This window comes from Notolepis coatsorum (assembly GCF_963971535.1).
Source record: "Notolepis coatsorum genome assembly, chromosome: 18".
Lineage (NCBI taxonomy): Eukaryota > Metazoa > Chordata > Actinopteri > Aulopiformes > Paralepididae > Notolepis > Notolepis coatsorum.
This window is the reverse complement of record NC_140182.1, coordinates 40,571,057-40,587,473: the sequence shown is the minus strand read 5'-3', so window position 1 is coordinate 40,587,473 and position 16,417 is coordinate 40,571,057. Positions and strand designations below refer to the sequence as shown.

Genomic DNA, 16,417 nt, shown 5'->3' with positions numbered 1-16,417 from the left:
CTCTGGTCGCGTTTCTTTCTACACACTTTGTCTGTGTGCCCCGTGGATTTGCAGAAGCTACACCAAACAGTCTTTGTGCAGTTATCTTTCCGGTGCCTTTTTTCTCTGCATCGCCAACACGCCAGCTCCGTCGTGGGTCTGGTCTTCTCTCTCGGTGCCGCCCGGGCCTTCAGCACCCTCTCTCCCGCCTCCGCGGCGACTGGGTGTTTGTCTTCTGAGGCCTCAAAGTTTCGCAACTTGGCCTTGAACTCTCCCAGCGGCATGTCCGCTGAACCGTGTGTCACCAGTAGTGTGAACGGTTTGTACAGCTCCGGTAGTCCTCTCATAACCATCGCCATCATTAGTCCATCACTTGGTGCTTCTCCTGCACTCTTAAGCGCCGTAATGATCTGCTCAGCTCTGATGACGTATTCGGTCACAGTCTCGGTGTGCGCCTTCTTCAACGCGGCTTAGTGTTATGTAGAGGGATACGATTCGGGGTCTTCCCCGTCCGATATAATGTTCTCTCAACACTTTCAGGCTCTCTCGGCCTTTGTCCTTAGTGTCGCGGAATATCAGCCCCAAGCTTGTGTCGTCTAGCAGTGGTGCTAACTCGCAGTATGCGTCAGCATTTTGCTTGGTGTCCAGGGCTCGTGCGGCCGCCGTTACTTCTCCCGTGGGGGCCGTCAAGATCGGTGTCTTCAGTCCCACACCTTGCATGCAGCACAACATTCGCTCTTCCCAGAGCTCATAGTCCTCTGCTCTTCCGTTGAACGAGGGCCATTTGCTCTTTCCTTTGGTCGCCATCCCTTTTTGATGGTAGGCGTAGCTTTAGCTCCCGCTAGCTTAGCTTTAGCCACGCGGTGCTCCCGGTGCTAAACTAGCCTATACTTTAGCTAAACATGCTACCCTTATTATTTAGCCCCTGCATGATCTGGGCCCATAACCTGTTGACAGAGTTAGCTATGGGGCGACAATAACTTATCATGACGACAAGGTCCTCTCACTTCAGCCTTTAATCGGCGTAGTTTATTATCACGGTGGTACACAGTACATGAGACCTTCTCTCTGTGAGAGGTAGGTGGGAAGAGACAGAGAGGGAGGGAACATTCCCTTAAATACCCTCTTACCTGGCGCCAGCGTCAATAGCTCCGCCGTCAATACTCCTGGGTCCTAGTGCCCCCCCATGTTACACTATATGTCATGTATTTTATATGTTAATACAATTGCATTTATCTTTAGTCCTAATTCTGTCACTGTTTGATGTCACAAAGAAGGGTGTATCCGAAAGCTGTCTACAACATTTGTAACATGTGATGAAAAAGTTTACAAATAATTAACTGTATTAGACATTCGTTAATGATTCGTCAGATTGGCCCCCACAATAGCATCTGCAAATGATTTATAGATGTTTTATGAATGTCTTAACAAATCATTTGTTGAACATGAAAAATAATTGGAGATACAGTATAGTCGTTTTTTCATATCCATTTTTCAAAGCATCTACAAATGTGTTACTACACATTAAACAACATTATTTAATGATGAACAAATCAAGTACAAACAATGTTGATAATGAGTTATAAATAATGTAGAACTAATCTGTAAATGTTATACAAATATAGTTATAAATGATTTAATAATCATTTATGAATGTATATAAATGGTTTGTTCATGATTAGTTCATTATCCACTAATGCGTTATAAATACTTTGTAAATGTTATACAAATATAGTTATAAATGATTTAATAATCATTTATGAATGTATATAAATGGTTTGTTCATGATTAGTTCATTATCTACAAATACCTTATAAATGTATTATAACAGGGTGTTATTATAAAGTGCTACCCATTTTTTAATTAATTTCTTTTTTTATAAATATTGGCCTGGGGCCGCATGGAGCGTCGGTGAGGGCCGCATGCGGCCCGCGGGCCGCCAGTTGCCCCTCCCTGACTAACGCATCCATGTTTATCCGCTTTACACTCCATTGTAGTTGACAAGCGCTGATAACTTGTTTCTGAGGTGAAGTGGTATATTTAGCTTACTTTTGAAAATGTTCACAGGTGAAGTGTTCCATAGCTTTGGTGCATAATTAGCAAAGGCTGCATCCCCGATTTCCTTTTGGCTGTTGCCGGGAACCTTCAATAATCCAGTAGTAGATGATCGTAATGTTCTAGGGGGCACATAGTTGACAAGAGAATTGGCAATGTAGCTGTTCCATCTGAGACTTTGTATATTGTATATAACGTATTGTATTGCATTTCTCAATGTCTGGGTGTGGGACCGGTGCTGGTCTGGGTGTGGGACCATGAATGTGGCAGCACTATTCCTTGCAGGTCTAATTAGCCTGTTAAGCTGTAGCCCTATTTTCAGAAATGTTGCCTAAAGGTACATGCCTAAGTAAATGGAAGATTGCTCCACTTCTACAAGGTCAATTTGCATGTTCTTGGTATCTAGGAACATCTAGGGACCTGGGGGTATGTATTCCCAGTGTCAGAAATATTGTCTGTTACTAGGCTTGAGTAAATTGTAATAAAAAAAGGAGAATATAAATTATGATTTTAATTTGCATCTGTGCCAAAAAATCTAAGCAAATGAATAAAGGGTAGATGATTAAACAGAAGGATTTGTAAATACAGTAATAAATTATAATCAATTTTAATTATAAATTCATATTTGACCTTGTCACGTACGTGGGTTGTTCATTATTATTATTGCCTGTCACGTACGTGGGTTGTTCATTATCATTATTGCCATATTTGTAACACCATGTAAACATCAGGTTAGTATATGTAATATTTGTTATATTGTCTGTATGTGATGTGTGTCATCTTTGTATTCATTCCTTTTTCTTTCTCCCCTTCCCAGATGCCACTCGTCTCACTGATTGGGCTGATTGCACCTGCTGATTGCACCTGCGGGCAGTCAGCCTGGGACGAGTGGTTATAGCCTGGAAAGTGACACACATCCGGGCACCTCACTAAGACATTGCCACTGACCAGAGTGGAGTGTGGAGGTTGCCTATCTTGCCACTGTGTGTGGATGCCTTATTGTGTACGTTGTTTTCCACTTTGTGTGGATTAGCCATTGTGTCAGAATATATATATTATTGTTGTGGGCCTCTGAGCCATTTGCCACTTTGTGAGTGGAACTATATACAGTATACTGTATTGTCCTATGGCTGGGTGGTTCCCAGTGCCAACCTAGTTGGCTGGTGTCCTGTGACACTGCTAGTACACTTGTGCTTACCTTATTATAATTACCCTGTTTGTTCTCCCCTTACCTTATCCCCTTTTGAATTATATAATAAATATCATTTACCTTTTGGAAAACGCATTTGTTTGTTTACTTGCCTACCGGGACCTGTGCTTAAAGCACCTTATTGGACGGGCTGGTTTCATGTACAGCCCGCTCCAGGTATATTTTATATGGTCATCAGACCTTTGTACATGACATTGCCATCTAAACCCTTTTTCTTTCTCCCCTTCCCAGATGCCACTCGTCTCACTGATTGGGGCTGATTGCACCTGCTGATTGCACCTGCGGGCAGTCAGCCTGGGACGGGCCGCATTTCTCTGTGACGCTCTCTGATTGGCCACTGACTGACGCTCTCTGATTGGCCACTGACATGTTTGCCCAATCGCGTGACGAGCTGTGTCTTTGTCCATTTCCACGTCGAACAGCCTGCAAACTACCTGGCGTTCTATCGCCATGCTCTAAGACAAACTCTAACCTTAACCAACTTCGAAAGAGTGCCTAAGCTTAACCGTCGAAAGAACTTGCCGTCACGCTCTAAGACAAACTCTAACCTTAACCAACTTCGAAAGAGTGCCTAAGCTTAACCAGTGTAGAAACAGGCATCGGCCAATCAGAGAGCATCTCCGAGTAATGCGGCTACGGAAAAAAATAACGCCACCCAGGCGGCGTGAATACTTTCGACAACAAATGTTTGTTTCCGCGTGCGAGTTTTGCGCTCTGATTGGCCAGGTCATGTGACATGTGCGCCAATCGTGGGACAGCAAGTTCTGCGCCTATTTCCGGGTCTAACAGCCTGCAAACTACCTGCCGTTCTATCGCCATGCTCTAAGACAAACTCTAACCTTAACCAACTTCGAAAGAGTGCCTAAGCTTAACCGTCGAAAGAAGGGCAGGCGTTCTATCGCCATGCTCTAAGACAAACTCTAACCTTAACCAACTTTGAAAGAGCGCCTAAGCTTAACCAGTGTAGACACTTGCGGTCCCACGATTGGGCGTACATGTCACATGACCAGAAATGACCTGGCCAATCAGAGACGCGGAAACAAACATTTGTTGTCAAAAGTATTCAGGCACCCAGGCGCCTCATTTGAATCACTGCCACCGACCAGAGTGGAGTGCAGAGGTGGCCGCTATTTGCCACTATTGAGTGGATGCTATTGAGCACTTTTGTAGCCCTTTTGTAAAAGCCATTTGCCACTGTGTGTGGGCAAATCTTATTGTGTTGGTGGCCTTATCTACCACTTTGTGTGGATTCCCTAACAGGTGGGATTATTATTATATATATTATTGGCCTCTGCGCCATTCACCTCCATTAAGGGGGGTGTATATATATATATATTGTTGGCCTTTAGGCCATTTTTGCCACTGTTCCCCCTGTGGGGAACTTTATACTGTGTTGGCCTTTGCCGATACTTGTGTTTCTTATATTACCTGTTTGTTCTCCCCTTACCCTTTTACCCTGTTTGTGTGTGTGTTGTGGGTTTCAATCCCTGCTACAAATAAATATAATTTACCATTTGAAAAACGCCTTTGTTTATTACTTGCCTACCGGGACCTGTGCTAAGGCACCTGACTGGACCGGCTGGTTTTCATGTACAGCCCGCTCCAGATATATTTATATGGTTATCAAACCTTTTGTACATGACCATACCATTGAACTTGACCTTGACCTTATTATGGCCAAATCATACATCTATGGATAGGGAAAAGGCTCCTCTTTCCATTGGCAGTGTTAACCCTTGAGTCAACCTTTAGTGACCGAAACTGCAATCTCAGTAAAACATATATTTTTCATGTATTGTTCCAATTTTCTTTCATGAATATCATTATTAACTTCAGTCCTCACCATACATATCGAATATTTATTCATTTTCAGGATTTTAACCATTTCTTAAATTAGGGTTGGGGTTGGGGTTAGGGTTAGGGTTACCCTAACCCTAACACTAAGCCTAACCCCCTAACCCTAACGCGTGTAGTCTTTTACCAACGCACTTGCAGTTCCGCGTTCGGGTTCCGCAATCTGATTGGCCAGTGACGTTTCTCTCAGAGCCAATCACATTACGCCTATTTCTGCCTCTAACAGCCTGTTAGCTAGCTAACACCTAGTTCTATCACTGGTTAAGCTTGGCGACTCTTTCGAAGTTGGTTAAGGTTAGAGTTTGGAATCAGGGCTGGTGGTCTATCGCCCTGCTCTAAGACAAACTCTAACCTTACCCAACTTCGAAAGAGCCGCCAAGCTTAACCAGTGATAGAACTAGGCGTCACGCGATTGGCTCTGAGAGAAACTCACTGGCCAATCAGATCGCGGAAAACTGCAAGTGCGTTGGTAAAAGACTACACGCAACCCTAACCTGTCCAGTTCTGCGACTAGGGTGAAAGGTGTGACACTTGTTATTCACGCGCTTAATACTGATTGTTTTTAAAAAACAAACATGGATTATTGTAATGTGAGTCCAAGATGTGATACTGAGCTACTTTTTTGGCATATACATAAAATCTAGCCAACACTATCCACAAACACACGTGAAAAAAAACCTAACCCTAACCCATTTGACCAGTTCTGCGACTAAGGTGCCTCGAGGGTTAAATCTGGATTTAGTCATTTCCTTGCGGTTTTACAATAAAAGAGACATAATTAGCATTTTCCTGATAAATTCTTATTTTCGGTAAATCGTATAAAACATCGGTAAAAATGAAAATATACACTTTGACTGCTGTTTTGATAGGGTTAAGGTCTTTACTCTTGGCTACATTTAAAAAAGAACACAAGGGCCCACATGTGGGCCCTCATGAGGATTCACAACACACCACTTTGCCGACCTCTAGCAGCTCGGATGTTCATTTCTTTTAATACAATGTATGGATGGAATTAAAGCCCTATTTGTTGCCTGTCGATTGCCCTTTTAGATGACAAAATCCGTTCAGCGGTTATCGAGTTACATGCCGATATGTGAGGCGTGCGCGAAAGTACACATTACCACTCCCGACTCCCGGGGCTCTAGCTCCGTCAATCATTTCGCGATCTCGAGAATTTTTGGACAGGGTTGTAGCCAATGAGTGTGGCTTTCCAATAATACCCCATGATATGATAATTGGGGATCTAATATGGTCTCTATTGATCGATTTATGATAAAGAAAAGCAGGGTCCCCCAATTGGGGGACCTTACAGCTTAACAGGAAAAAGCATTACCTCTCACATGACCTCCCATCAGGGACTTTCATCAAGTTTATACAGTGTCTTTTAATATATGGTATGACCAGAGACTAAGAATTACTCTATATTTGAACTATTTATATTTGCAGTAACGTTATGTATTGGTAGCTACACCTTTGAAATAAATGGATCAAAATAAAACGGGCACTAAAAACAAACTATCCCAAAACTAGATGAAATGAAAGACCAGAGACTTGGACAGAGTTGCATTTTTTATTGGATGAAATGTTTTATATTCACTAGAAATTACTCTCCAAAAGGTAACTAAACAAACTGGGAAGCAGGATGTTCCCATACATCACGGTGCTGAGTGAGAGGCTCTAACTAGAGCAGCCTGAAGCTGCGTCTCTTGCGGGCTGGCTTCCCAACAGCCTTGGTGCAGTCTGTGTGGCTGCATCCACACTCCTCCACGTGGACGTATGTGTGAGGCACCGTGTCTCCGTTGAGGCACAGCAAGTTGACAGTGCGGTTGCTGAATTTGGACTCCTGGCAGCAGGAGCAGGAATGCTGCATAGAAGCTGCCATATCAGAGTACCTGAAAGAGAGAGCAGTGTTGCTTTCAAGACATACAGTAAACTAAAACAAATCTTTATTATTATTTTTTTTGCTCCCTTGATGACTGACACTGTGGTCACATTTGTTTTTTTCCGTCTCATTTACGACCTTTCAGAACCATGCGGAAATGTGGCACACCTGTTTGCCTTCCATTGTGAAGAAATACTGCCTTGCTTGCTTCAAATTAGTTCAACTTTGACCTGCTGAATTGCTCAACGCACCTGTGCCCAATCAATGTGGGAGCAGTGAATGTGATTGAACAGCAAGCAGCGTCATATCCAGCCCACTTCTGCCCCAGCATGCAAGCCAGAAAAACATGGTGTGGACAAAAATGGCCATAATGCGGCGTTCAGACTATGGCTGTAGACGGTAGGCAGCAAATCAGATATCCTTATTTTTTCAATGAGAGATGGCAAAATCTGCTTGCACCAGCATCGACGGCAATGGCAGAATGCACCTCGATAAACGTTTAAATATTATTTTTTTTTATCCACTTTTTCTCCCCTTTTTCTATTTTTCTCCCATCCCAATTCCATTGTGCCAATTCTTCCCTCCCCTGTCTTGAACGTTGCTCGCATATGCCCCCCACTGGCCGGTTGTAGGGAGGATAGAAGCCTTGCATCACATGTCCCCTCTGGTACACGAGGAGGCAGCCTGTCACATCTTTTCACCTGCCAGCACGGACTCTCATTGGCGAGATGTAACGTGTCGGAGGCTCACACTACCGCCGCCATTTCCTGTCTCTGCTGTGCAGGCGTCCCCAACCGACCTGTAGGAGTCGCTGTCCACAACGTCCAGATTACCACCCATCGACTTCCACCCTCTAACTCTGCCAATTGAGTTAGTATGACGACTGGCCCAAGCCGGAGGCAACGCCGACAGCCGGAGTCGAACCCGGTGTCTCTTGCGTTGGTGACAAGCGCAATGTCCGCTGCACCACCCAGCCAAAGTTTAAATATTTCAACTTGTGCTAATTCTCTGCCACATATTTTCAAACCAGATGTTGAGCCTGTCAAAGTAAGAGCCTATTCTGACATGTTATTTGCAGGAATCATTTTGATATTATCAGCAACAACTTCCCATGTGTTAATAATAATAAAAGAAAAAATGTAAATACAATGCAAACTAAACAGGATATGCCGCACCCCTTGACTGACACCGGCCAGAGTGGCATTTTGAAACATCTGAACATAGCATAAGAAATATGAGTAATATTTATCCTCTTACTTGGTGAAAGTGTTACAGGCTCCCTCACAGTATGGCATGTTTACTTCCTCCAAAGCCTTGCAGCTGTTGTGGGAGATACGGGTCCTCATGCTTCCCAGCTTACAGGCTTTCTCCTTCTCCACGCCTAGAAGGATGGGACCAGATGATTTAAGACCAGTTTGATTGATTGATTGATTGAAAACTTTATTAACAGATTGCAGAATGGGTACAGTACAGTACAGCTCAATACATACAATTGTTAAGGGGATGCAGACCAGAGAAAGACTTTGGTCTTGTTTACATCAGGGTCCCCCATTTTCAATTCATCATAACATGACACACACGACATACAGATAGACAGTACTGCTACATCTATACATTTATGACATACCAGATTTGCAAATACAGTACTGTTTAACTTGTGAGGTTCTATGGTCAGGTGACCTAACCACCTATTCTAGATCAGTAGGCCTACTACTCCTCTTAGAATCTTTATATAGGCCCTGAACACATTTCTTATTTGTCAAGTACAATGGATGCACAGAAATTTGTCTTGGTGACAATGGTGCAATGACATATTCACAACTTACAAAATGTATACAATGATAACAAAACCTCACAGTGCACAGGAACAACATGACAAACAATGAACAGTAGACCATACTGTACGTATCATACATCTACCAGGTATTTACGAGTCAGGGAGCTGTTGACATGGGTCATTAGGAGCAGACCTGACCTCCATCTACTCAGGGGCAGAGGAGTGGTGTGTTGTGAATGCCGGTAACATCAAGATGGCAAGTTGGCAAACATCAAGTATGGTAAGCAGAGAGATGCCAAGTTGCCATAAAGATACTGACCTTCCTCACAAACGTGTTTGTGAGGAAGGTGTCAAGGTGACTTCTTATTCAGCATACTATGACACGGGCTAGCCAACGTATTAGCACTAGTATGAGGAAGAGAAAACATTTCCTTTAAAAAATGTTTTATTCTAACTCATTACAAAAATCTGAAAAACTTTATACTCACAGATTTTACAGCAGCCATTTGCAGCAGTCTGAACTGTGTCCTAAAGAGGCAAAACCATATTTATTAAAAACTTTAAAAAATAAAAAATAAAAAGAATGAGTGGGTTTGTTCCATTATAAACCTGAATGTTCTAAACCATTTCTGACCCAATCTCAATACCACTTGACACATCAACTCATATGCCTAATACCTCATCACAGCCCGATGCAGTTTTATATGAGTGAACAGCAATTCCAAGGCATCACACGTGGCCATCTACATCACAAAGTCTCACTTCATGCAGATGACCACCTGTTACATATCTCTGATCCAATCTCCTCTCTGCCACATGTCACATCAATATTAGAACAATTCGCTAGATACTCAAGTTATAATGATATCTTAACTCACCTGCGTCTCAAATTCCTCAGAAAATGTTTCCCTTTAAATGGTCAAACACAGGATTTAACTACCTTGGTATTTTCATAACTAAACCTTATGGGTCTCTGTTTCCAAGAGATATTACACCCTTATTGGATCAATGTAAAGAAGACCTGAGGATTCAGGATTGGGGTGACAGTGGTGGTTTTGAAGGCAGAAGGGACAATTCGGGGAAATGCAGAGTTGAAGAGGTTGGTGAAGTAGGGGCAGAGGACAGGGAGGCATGTCTTCAGCAGGGGGGTTGGGGTAGAGGGAGCAGGTTGTGGGTTTGGACAAGCTGATGAGTTTGGAGATGAAGGAGAGGCAGATGGACCAAACAGGGGGAGGGGGCATTGGAGGGAGGGGTAGGGAGGTCAAGAGGGATAGAGAGGAGAGGGGCAGGAATGGAGGTAATAGTGGTGGTTTTGTCTAGAAGGAATGAGTTGCATTGTTCAGGTGTAGAGGTGGAGAGGCCGTCGGCACGGGGCTTGAGGACGGTGTTTCATCATCATCATCATCATCATCATCATCATCATTTATTTATTCGTACATGGAATTACCACAGTCCAACAGTACATATTAATATGATCCACCGATCCACCGATGAGCCTCCTGCTCTACAGAGAACATCAATAGAACGTGGTTCAGCGAAAATGCACCATGAACACAATACATTTGTATACAGGTTCACTTGCTTTCTTCCCAGATCAGCCTTATCTTACTTGGCCAAATAGCGAACATTATAAAAACTTCAAGCTTGGTCTGTGCAAGCTCGAAGCAGCTAATTCCGCTTTCAATACATTTTTTATGGGTAGCAAGCAACTCACTGCCCGGAGCACGCGGGTGGGATAATATGTGGCACGGGCCAAGCTTGTGGCGCAGTGAAAAGGACATGACAGAAATTTAGCTCAAGATAACTTAATGCAAATGAGTGTAGTGTGCGTGTCTCGTGAGCCAATCGGCCAAACAATAAAAAAGTGATATCAATATTGTGAACAGTTTTGTTTGTAGGTTAAAGGTAGAATCTGTAGTGATGTCAAACAGCAACTTCTAGGGGAATGAGCCCCGCTTGGTATTGCACTTTGATAAAAAAAAATATCTTTGTTTTGGTCCGATGTGTACTGTGGGTGAGAGTTGAGTGGGGATAAGGGGGCGGATTTTGGAGAAAAGGTTTGAAACTATCTGCCCAGTGGTAAGAAACCTACATATAATGTGCATTAGACCAACCATTGGACCGCAACAGAACTGTGGAAAGCAGATGTCAAAAGCTGACTGTTGCAAATACTCACCGGCTTACAATTTCATACTGCAGATCACTTTCAAAATGATCAAATCTAAATCCACTAGTTATGAACAATACTTACAGGCTGACAGTTGCTCTCCTGGAACAGTGGGCAGTGAATGAGTGAACTTGTGATCATATAAGTGTCACCGATCTTATCACAGGTGTAGCGGTCACACTTATTCCCTGGAGGTGACCAGGTCTCACTTTTCTGGATGGAGAGACAGGCAAATGGAAACACATACACACATGATGCAAACACACACACACACACACACACACACACACACACACACACACACACACACACACACACACACACACACACACACACACACACACACACACACACACACACACACACACACACACACACACACACACACACACACACACCTTCAGTGAGACAAATTCAGAGGCACCCCATGTCATCCCCTCCCTGCCCACTTGCAATCCAACCTCTTTTGACCTAACCCTTAGTGTAAACAGACAAATATTTCTTGGTTATCCATATGTTTATTTTAGTCCCTAGTCACAGTGCTTGATTTGTTTGCCCTGCATGAGCTCCACAATGTGGATTCATAGGATACACTTTAATGATGTCTTACTTACCACCAATAGCTGCTCGGTCCCGTTGAAATCAAAGACACAGTGGGTCTGAACACATCTTCCACAGCATTCATCTGAATTAGTTTTAACATATTCATAACCCTGAGAGAATGGAAAGAGTTTGAGTGTCTGAAGCCTTGCTTAAAGGGGCGTTTTGACAATTTTCTTTGACATGATTGCTATTGTTCTGTTGTGAGGAGGACATGTGATAATGGGATGTTCGACATCAGCCGGAGGAGAGACCTCTAGTGAACTGTATGCAGCCGAGCTTTCAGGTTTTATGTCTGATTATCACATGCCCTCCTCACAACAGCATTTAAATGGTCTTTTGCATCTTTAAACCTTCAGTATATACTGTGGGAGAAAAACAATAAAAAAAAAAAAAAAAAAAACTATTATAAAACTGTAATACAAATGTAAACTAATGGATATGAAAGGCCTGTTTTCATTCTCAGGTTGATTGAGCTCTTGATCAAACAACAACAGGTAAATAGGAATACATTTTTATTTAATTTCTTATGTTGGTAATTGTTTGTAAATACTAGGGTGAGAGAAACAAAAGATCGGTCGCAACTTCATCCTTCAACCAAGATTCAGGAACTGGAAACAACTAGCAAAGGAGAAGAACGTGGAGGCAGATGGATGTTCTAAAGAAAGATCCCTGATGAAGGCATGTTGCCCAAACACGTTGGTTTTAACTGTAGGAATAAAGAACATTTATTTGTATCGGCCTCCAAAGAGTTGCTGGACTTTTCTCCCTTGCTAATAGGCCTACTGGGGTGAAACAGGCCTGTGTTCTTATTTACAAAGGGTTAAGAAAGTTTTCCATCTACAAATCAGCGTTTCGAGAATCTATATGAATACCCCACATGTATGGTCAAATAAATGATTAATTATTGATGCTAACCGTCTGTAGGGTGGTAGTGAAGGGGTTAACATGAGATGATGGGGATGATGTCTGTTTGCAGTCTTACCATTTCACACTGCTCTTCACATGGCTGGAACTCACACACTACTGTGAACAGACCATCCTTTGGATTCACCTTCGTGGTGCAGACGCAATCCTGACACCTATCCGCCGGCACAGAGGCACCAAGCTAGGAAGTTCAAGTATACATGAGAAACTTTAGCTACAGTGCATAACATGCTATGCGAATGATGATGATGATGCCAGTATATTAAACAAACTCAGAACTGCATGCTCTGTGTTTACCTGGTATTCCACGTAATTGTGAACACAAACTCTTTTAGGCTCTAGGAAAAGGTTGGAACAAACCGAATTACTAGAAACTCTGAGGAAATGTCCCAGTTGTCATTGTGTGGTGTTGTGAACGCTAGATGTCAGATAAAGAAAACCTACCACAAGTGCGTTCTGGGCAGCATTTCCCCTCAGGGACAGTGACCACTGGTAGATATCCAGCTGAACAGGTCATGTTGGTGACTGGGCAAGTGCTGCTGTCACAAACTGAGGAGGTGAAGATCATGCATTGGTTTATGAATTATGAATCTATTTTCTTTCTTTTTCAATGTATTTCTTATTATCTGGCATCACACCTACAGATTCTAATCTAAATCGAATTTGAGCCTTTAGATTTGTCCGTCAATGTAAAAATAAAATGCAACATCCAAAGACGGAAGATATTCGTTTAATGCGACCCCTGGGTAAAAATAGATATTTTTATACTACAGTTCTTCCTACCTTGCAGTACAATGGAGAGAAGGCTGCAATAAAGCTCATTAATGATCATCCCCTAAATTACTTACAGGAGTAAGTTCTGGCAGGCTCCTTAGAACTGAAAATGACCTCCCATGCATTTCCGCCAGAACAAATCGTCTGAAACATGGAACTCTTGCCACAGGTATCAGACCTTTTTAATAATGAACTGTGGAAATCAACATGTAGCCTTTTATTGCCTTGTTTAATTTAAAATAATCTTTATCTGTAATGAACCGGATCCTGCTTCATTTCAGTTAAGCAAACTCAAACAAATATCATTATTACAAAAAATAGATTACACGGAAAGCTACATTGAAAGGAATTTGACTTCCAATGATAATGGTGAGTCTTACTGCAAACGGGAATGGAACAGCAAGGGTCTGAAGGATTAGTCTGCCTGACGCGGATGAAGCCTGGTCCACTGCAGCTCTCCACTGGTGGCACTGGGCACACTATAGGTTCGCAAGTCACTGCGTTGGTGTCCTCCTGACAGATGCAGTGTTGGCAACTGTACTCAAATCTCTCATTAGACTGAAAGAAGGAACCAGAGTAAGTGGCTTTATTCACTCGAGGCAAATGATGTTATTACAGAAAGTGATAGGGATTTTAATGTTGCTTGAATACAAGAAGACTTAAGTCTACCTCACGTGGTATGCCCTCTGGATCCAGACATCCTATATTGACACATAGGTAAGGCTGTATCATTGTTGCCATGATATAATGAACTGATAGTTTTGCATTATGATAAAGAATAGGTTACTTACCACATTTATCAACACATATCCCAGACTCTTTGTTGAAGAGCTTCATGCCATCAGGACAAAAGCAGCCTTCGGTTGTGATGTTCATGATGAATTTGTTGGGACTGTAACATTCAATTAAGAAGAATTAGTACTGTATACCTGTCTTGTCTCTTCAGTACAGTTTGCATGTAGGCCTACTCTAATAATACTTTCAACACTATAGATTCTACACATAAAACTAACCCTAAGATCAAATTGGTCATAGATTTGCATATGCATTTGTGCATTAGAGTATCTCGATTATACATGTTATCTCCCAACATATGTGTCCTGTGAAAGATGGAACAGAATAAGTATGCATACATAGAATAGGTTTAAAAAGCACTTTGGTTGAAACCTACTCGAAATGGCAGGTTGGCTGATCCACGGGACCACAGGGTTTGTAAACTTTGTCTGATGGGCAGTTACTTGCTGTGAGAGAAGAATGGAACTCAGTCAATTTGACACCAATAACTTAATAATGAATGTACAGATCTTATTTCACTTCACCTGACAATAATCAGTTTATGTAGCAATGTGATAAATGTAAAACCTTTCTTCTTTCATGATCTCAGTGTTTACAGCACAGCTCTGATGGGACTTACGACACAATGTGGTGTTGCTCCTCCAGTTCAGGCAAATGCCAGCGTGAGCAGCACAGGCAGCAGCATACGCCTGCAGGCTTGTACACTCTACTGTGGGATTACCCACATGACAGTTATCATAAACACAGCCCTCGTAGAATTTGTCAGGGGACACAAATGGATGACACTCATCGAACACACTGTGGAAATAAAGACAGAATCAAACCTGTTACAAACTGGCATTCAAAGTTTCTAATGAAGTGGAAATGATTTTCCAATGGAAGGTGTAGATGTCAATCAACTAGAAAAGGTATACCTGCTCTTGAGAAGTTTGCAGATGGAGTCTGGTGTGCATGGTGTCTGCGGTGAGGCAGCTGGGAGGTTTTGGTGTACAGGTAGCATGTGGCAGTCAGGCTGGTGAAGGTCTTTCGCAGGCCAGTAGTCTGCCATTACTTCACAACTGTCCACCAGCTGACCTCCTGGCAACATGCAATCATCAGCCTTGTTGTTGTTGCATGTTCCTGAGAAAAGACAAATAAATAAATGGAAAACACAACAAAAAAAACTATACCTAATAATCAAAATCTTGCAACATGCATAAAATGTATGAGAATATCTTACCACACTGGCCCTGTGTGTTTTTGCCGAAGTGTTTATATGGAAGGAAGACACTAAAGCCCACTATTCCAAATGTAACAACCACCTCTAGGCTTGGGATCTCCAAGACCGTTTTAATACCGGAGCTTACAACCGTTATGCCTTGAGTTGAAAATGGTAACTTCTGAACTCGACCATCGATATGAGCCTAAATAAAAGACAGTAGTAAATACACAGCAAAACGGAAAACACCAATCATTGCTGATCCATTAACCCTTTCATTACCACACTACCAAAGGGTTAACCCTTTCACTGTGACAATACCTGCAGTATTGTACACGACAAAGGGTTAACCCTTTCACTACCACACTATAGAAGGTTAACCTTCTGTAGTGTGGAAGTGAAAGGGTTCAAACGTGTGTCTTCTACCTTGACAGTTCTTTGATTTATTTTGCTTATCAAAACATAGTTTGAAACAGTCATGTGGCTTTTTAACAATGAAAACAATAAACAATAAAAACAATAAAAATACCTCCAACTCTACGCTTCCAAAGAAGTTATGATTCTTGAGTGTAACAACAATTGATCCATAGGATACAATGATTGATCGAGGACAAGATACGCCATCATTTGGATCACAGAAGACATTGTCAATATAGATCCTCAAATTGTATTTCGGGTTCATCTCCTCCATTAAAATGTAAGTACAGTTTCCTTGATAACTGTAATAGAGCCCATCAAATGTTATATAATGGGGGTCTCCCCAGCCTTCGCAAAAGCCTGTAAATAAACAGAAAAGGTACTAGCTGTTTAATATTTGTAACATTGACTAACTGAAAGTAAATAATTAGACATTGCCTCATATCCCCTCAGCCAGAAAAAAATACTCACAGTCGCACGCCTTATATTCACAGCAGTAGTTCTCATCCCACACAGTAACCGCTGTGTTTCCATTGCCACAAGTGATGTCCTCAAGGGGCGGGCATTCATATGGAACTATTTCAATTATGTTATCCTCGATGCATCTGGCTATTGTGCAGTTACACAACAGAAATGTCTCATTTTGCTGATGTAAAGAAGGATGTAGAGCATGGTCAAAGTCAACAGCATTACCATTAGTACTAGGATAGGTGTGTACTGTACTGGTCAATCTGAATGTAATGCTATCAAATATATATATACTTTTATATACACTACATCCA

The 16,417-nt window shown here is 42.2% G+C and overlaps 1 protein-coding gene across 1 annotated transcript in view; it reads right to left on the bottom strand.

Moving 5' to 3' along the window:
* Nucleotides 1-6,779: 6,779 nt before the first annotated feature.
* muc2.1 (mucin 2.1) overlaps nucleotides 6,780-16,417 on the bottom strand; it is a gene marked incomplete at both ends in the record, with an annotated part of 49,044 nt that continues 39,406 nt past the window's right edge. Inside the window, 12 exons of the mRNA XM_084335181.1 lie at nucleotides 6,780-6,990; nucleotides 8,238-8,361; nucleotides 9,246-9,285; nucleotides 11,009-11,137; nucleotides 11,539-11,609; nucleotides 14,017-14,117; nucleotides 14,397-14,466; nucleotides 14,640-14,818; nucleotides 14,935-15,139; nucleotides 15,240-15,423; nucleotides 15,748-15,995; nucleotides 16,107-16,281. Of these exons, the coding sequence (XP_084191307.1) occupies nucleotides 6,780-6,990; nucleotides 8,238-8,361; nucleotides 9,246-9,285; nucleotides 11,009-11,137; nucleotides 11,539-11,609; nucleotides 14,017-14,117; nucleotides 14,397-14,466; nucleotides 14,640-14,818; nucleotides 14,935-15,139; nucleotides 15,240-15,423; nucleotides 15,748-15,995; nucleotides 16,107-16,281 (1,737 nt within the window). The remainder of the gene's footprint in view (nucleotides 6,991-8,237; nucleotides 8,362-9,245; nucleotides 9,286-11,008; nucleotides 11,138-11,538; nucleotides 11,610-14,016; nucleotides 14,118-14,396; nucleotides 14,467-14,639; nucleotides 14,819-14,934; nucleotides 15,140-15,239; nucleotides 15,424-15,747; nucleotides 15,996-16,106; nucleotides 16,282-16,417) is intronic.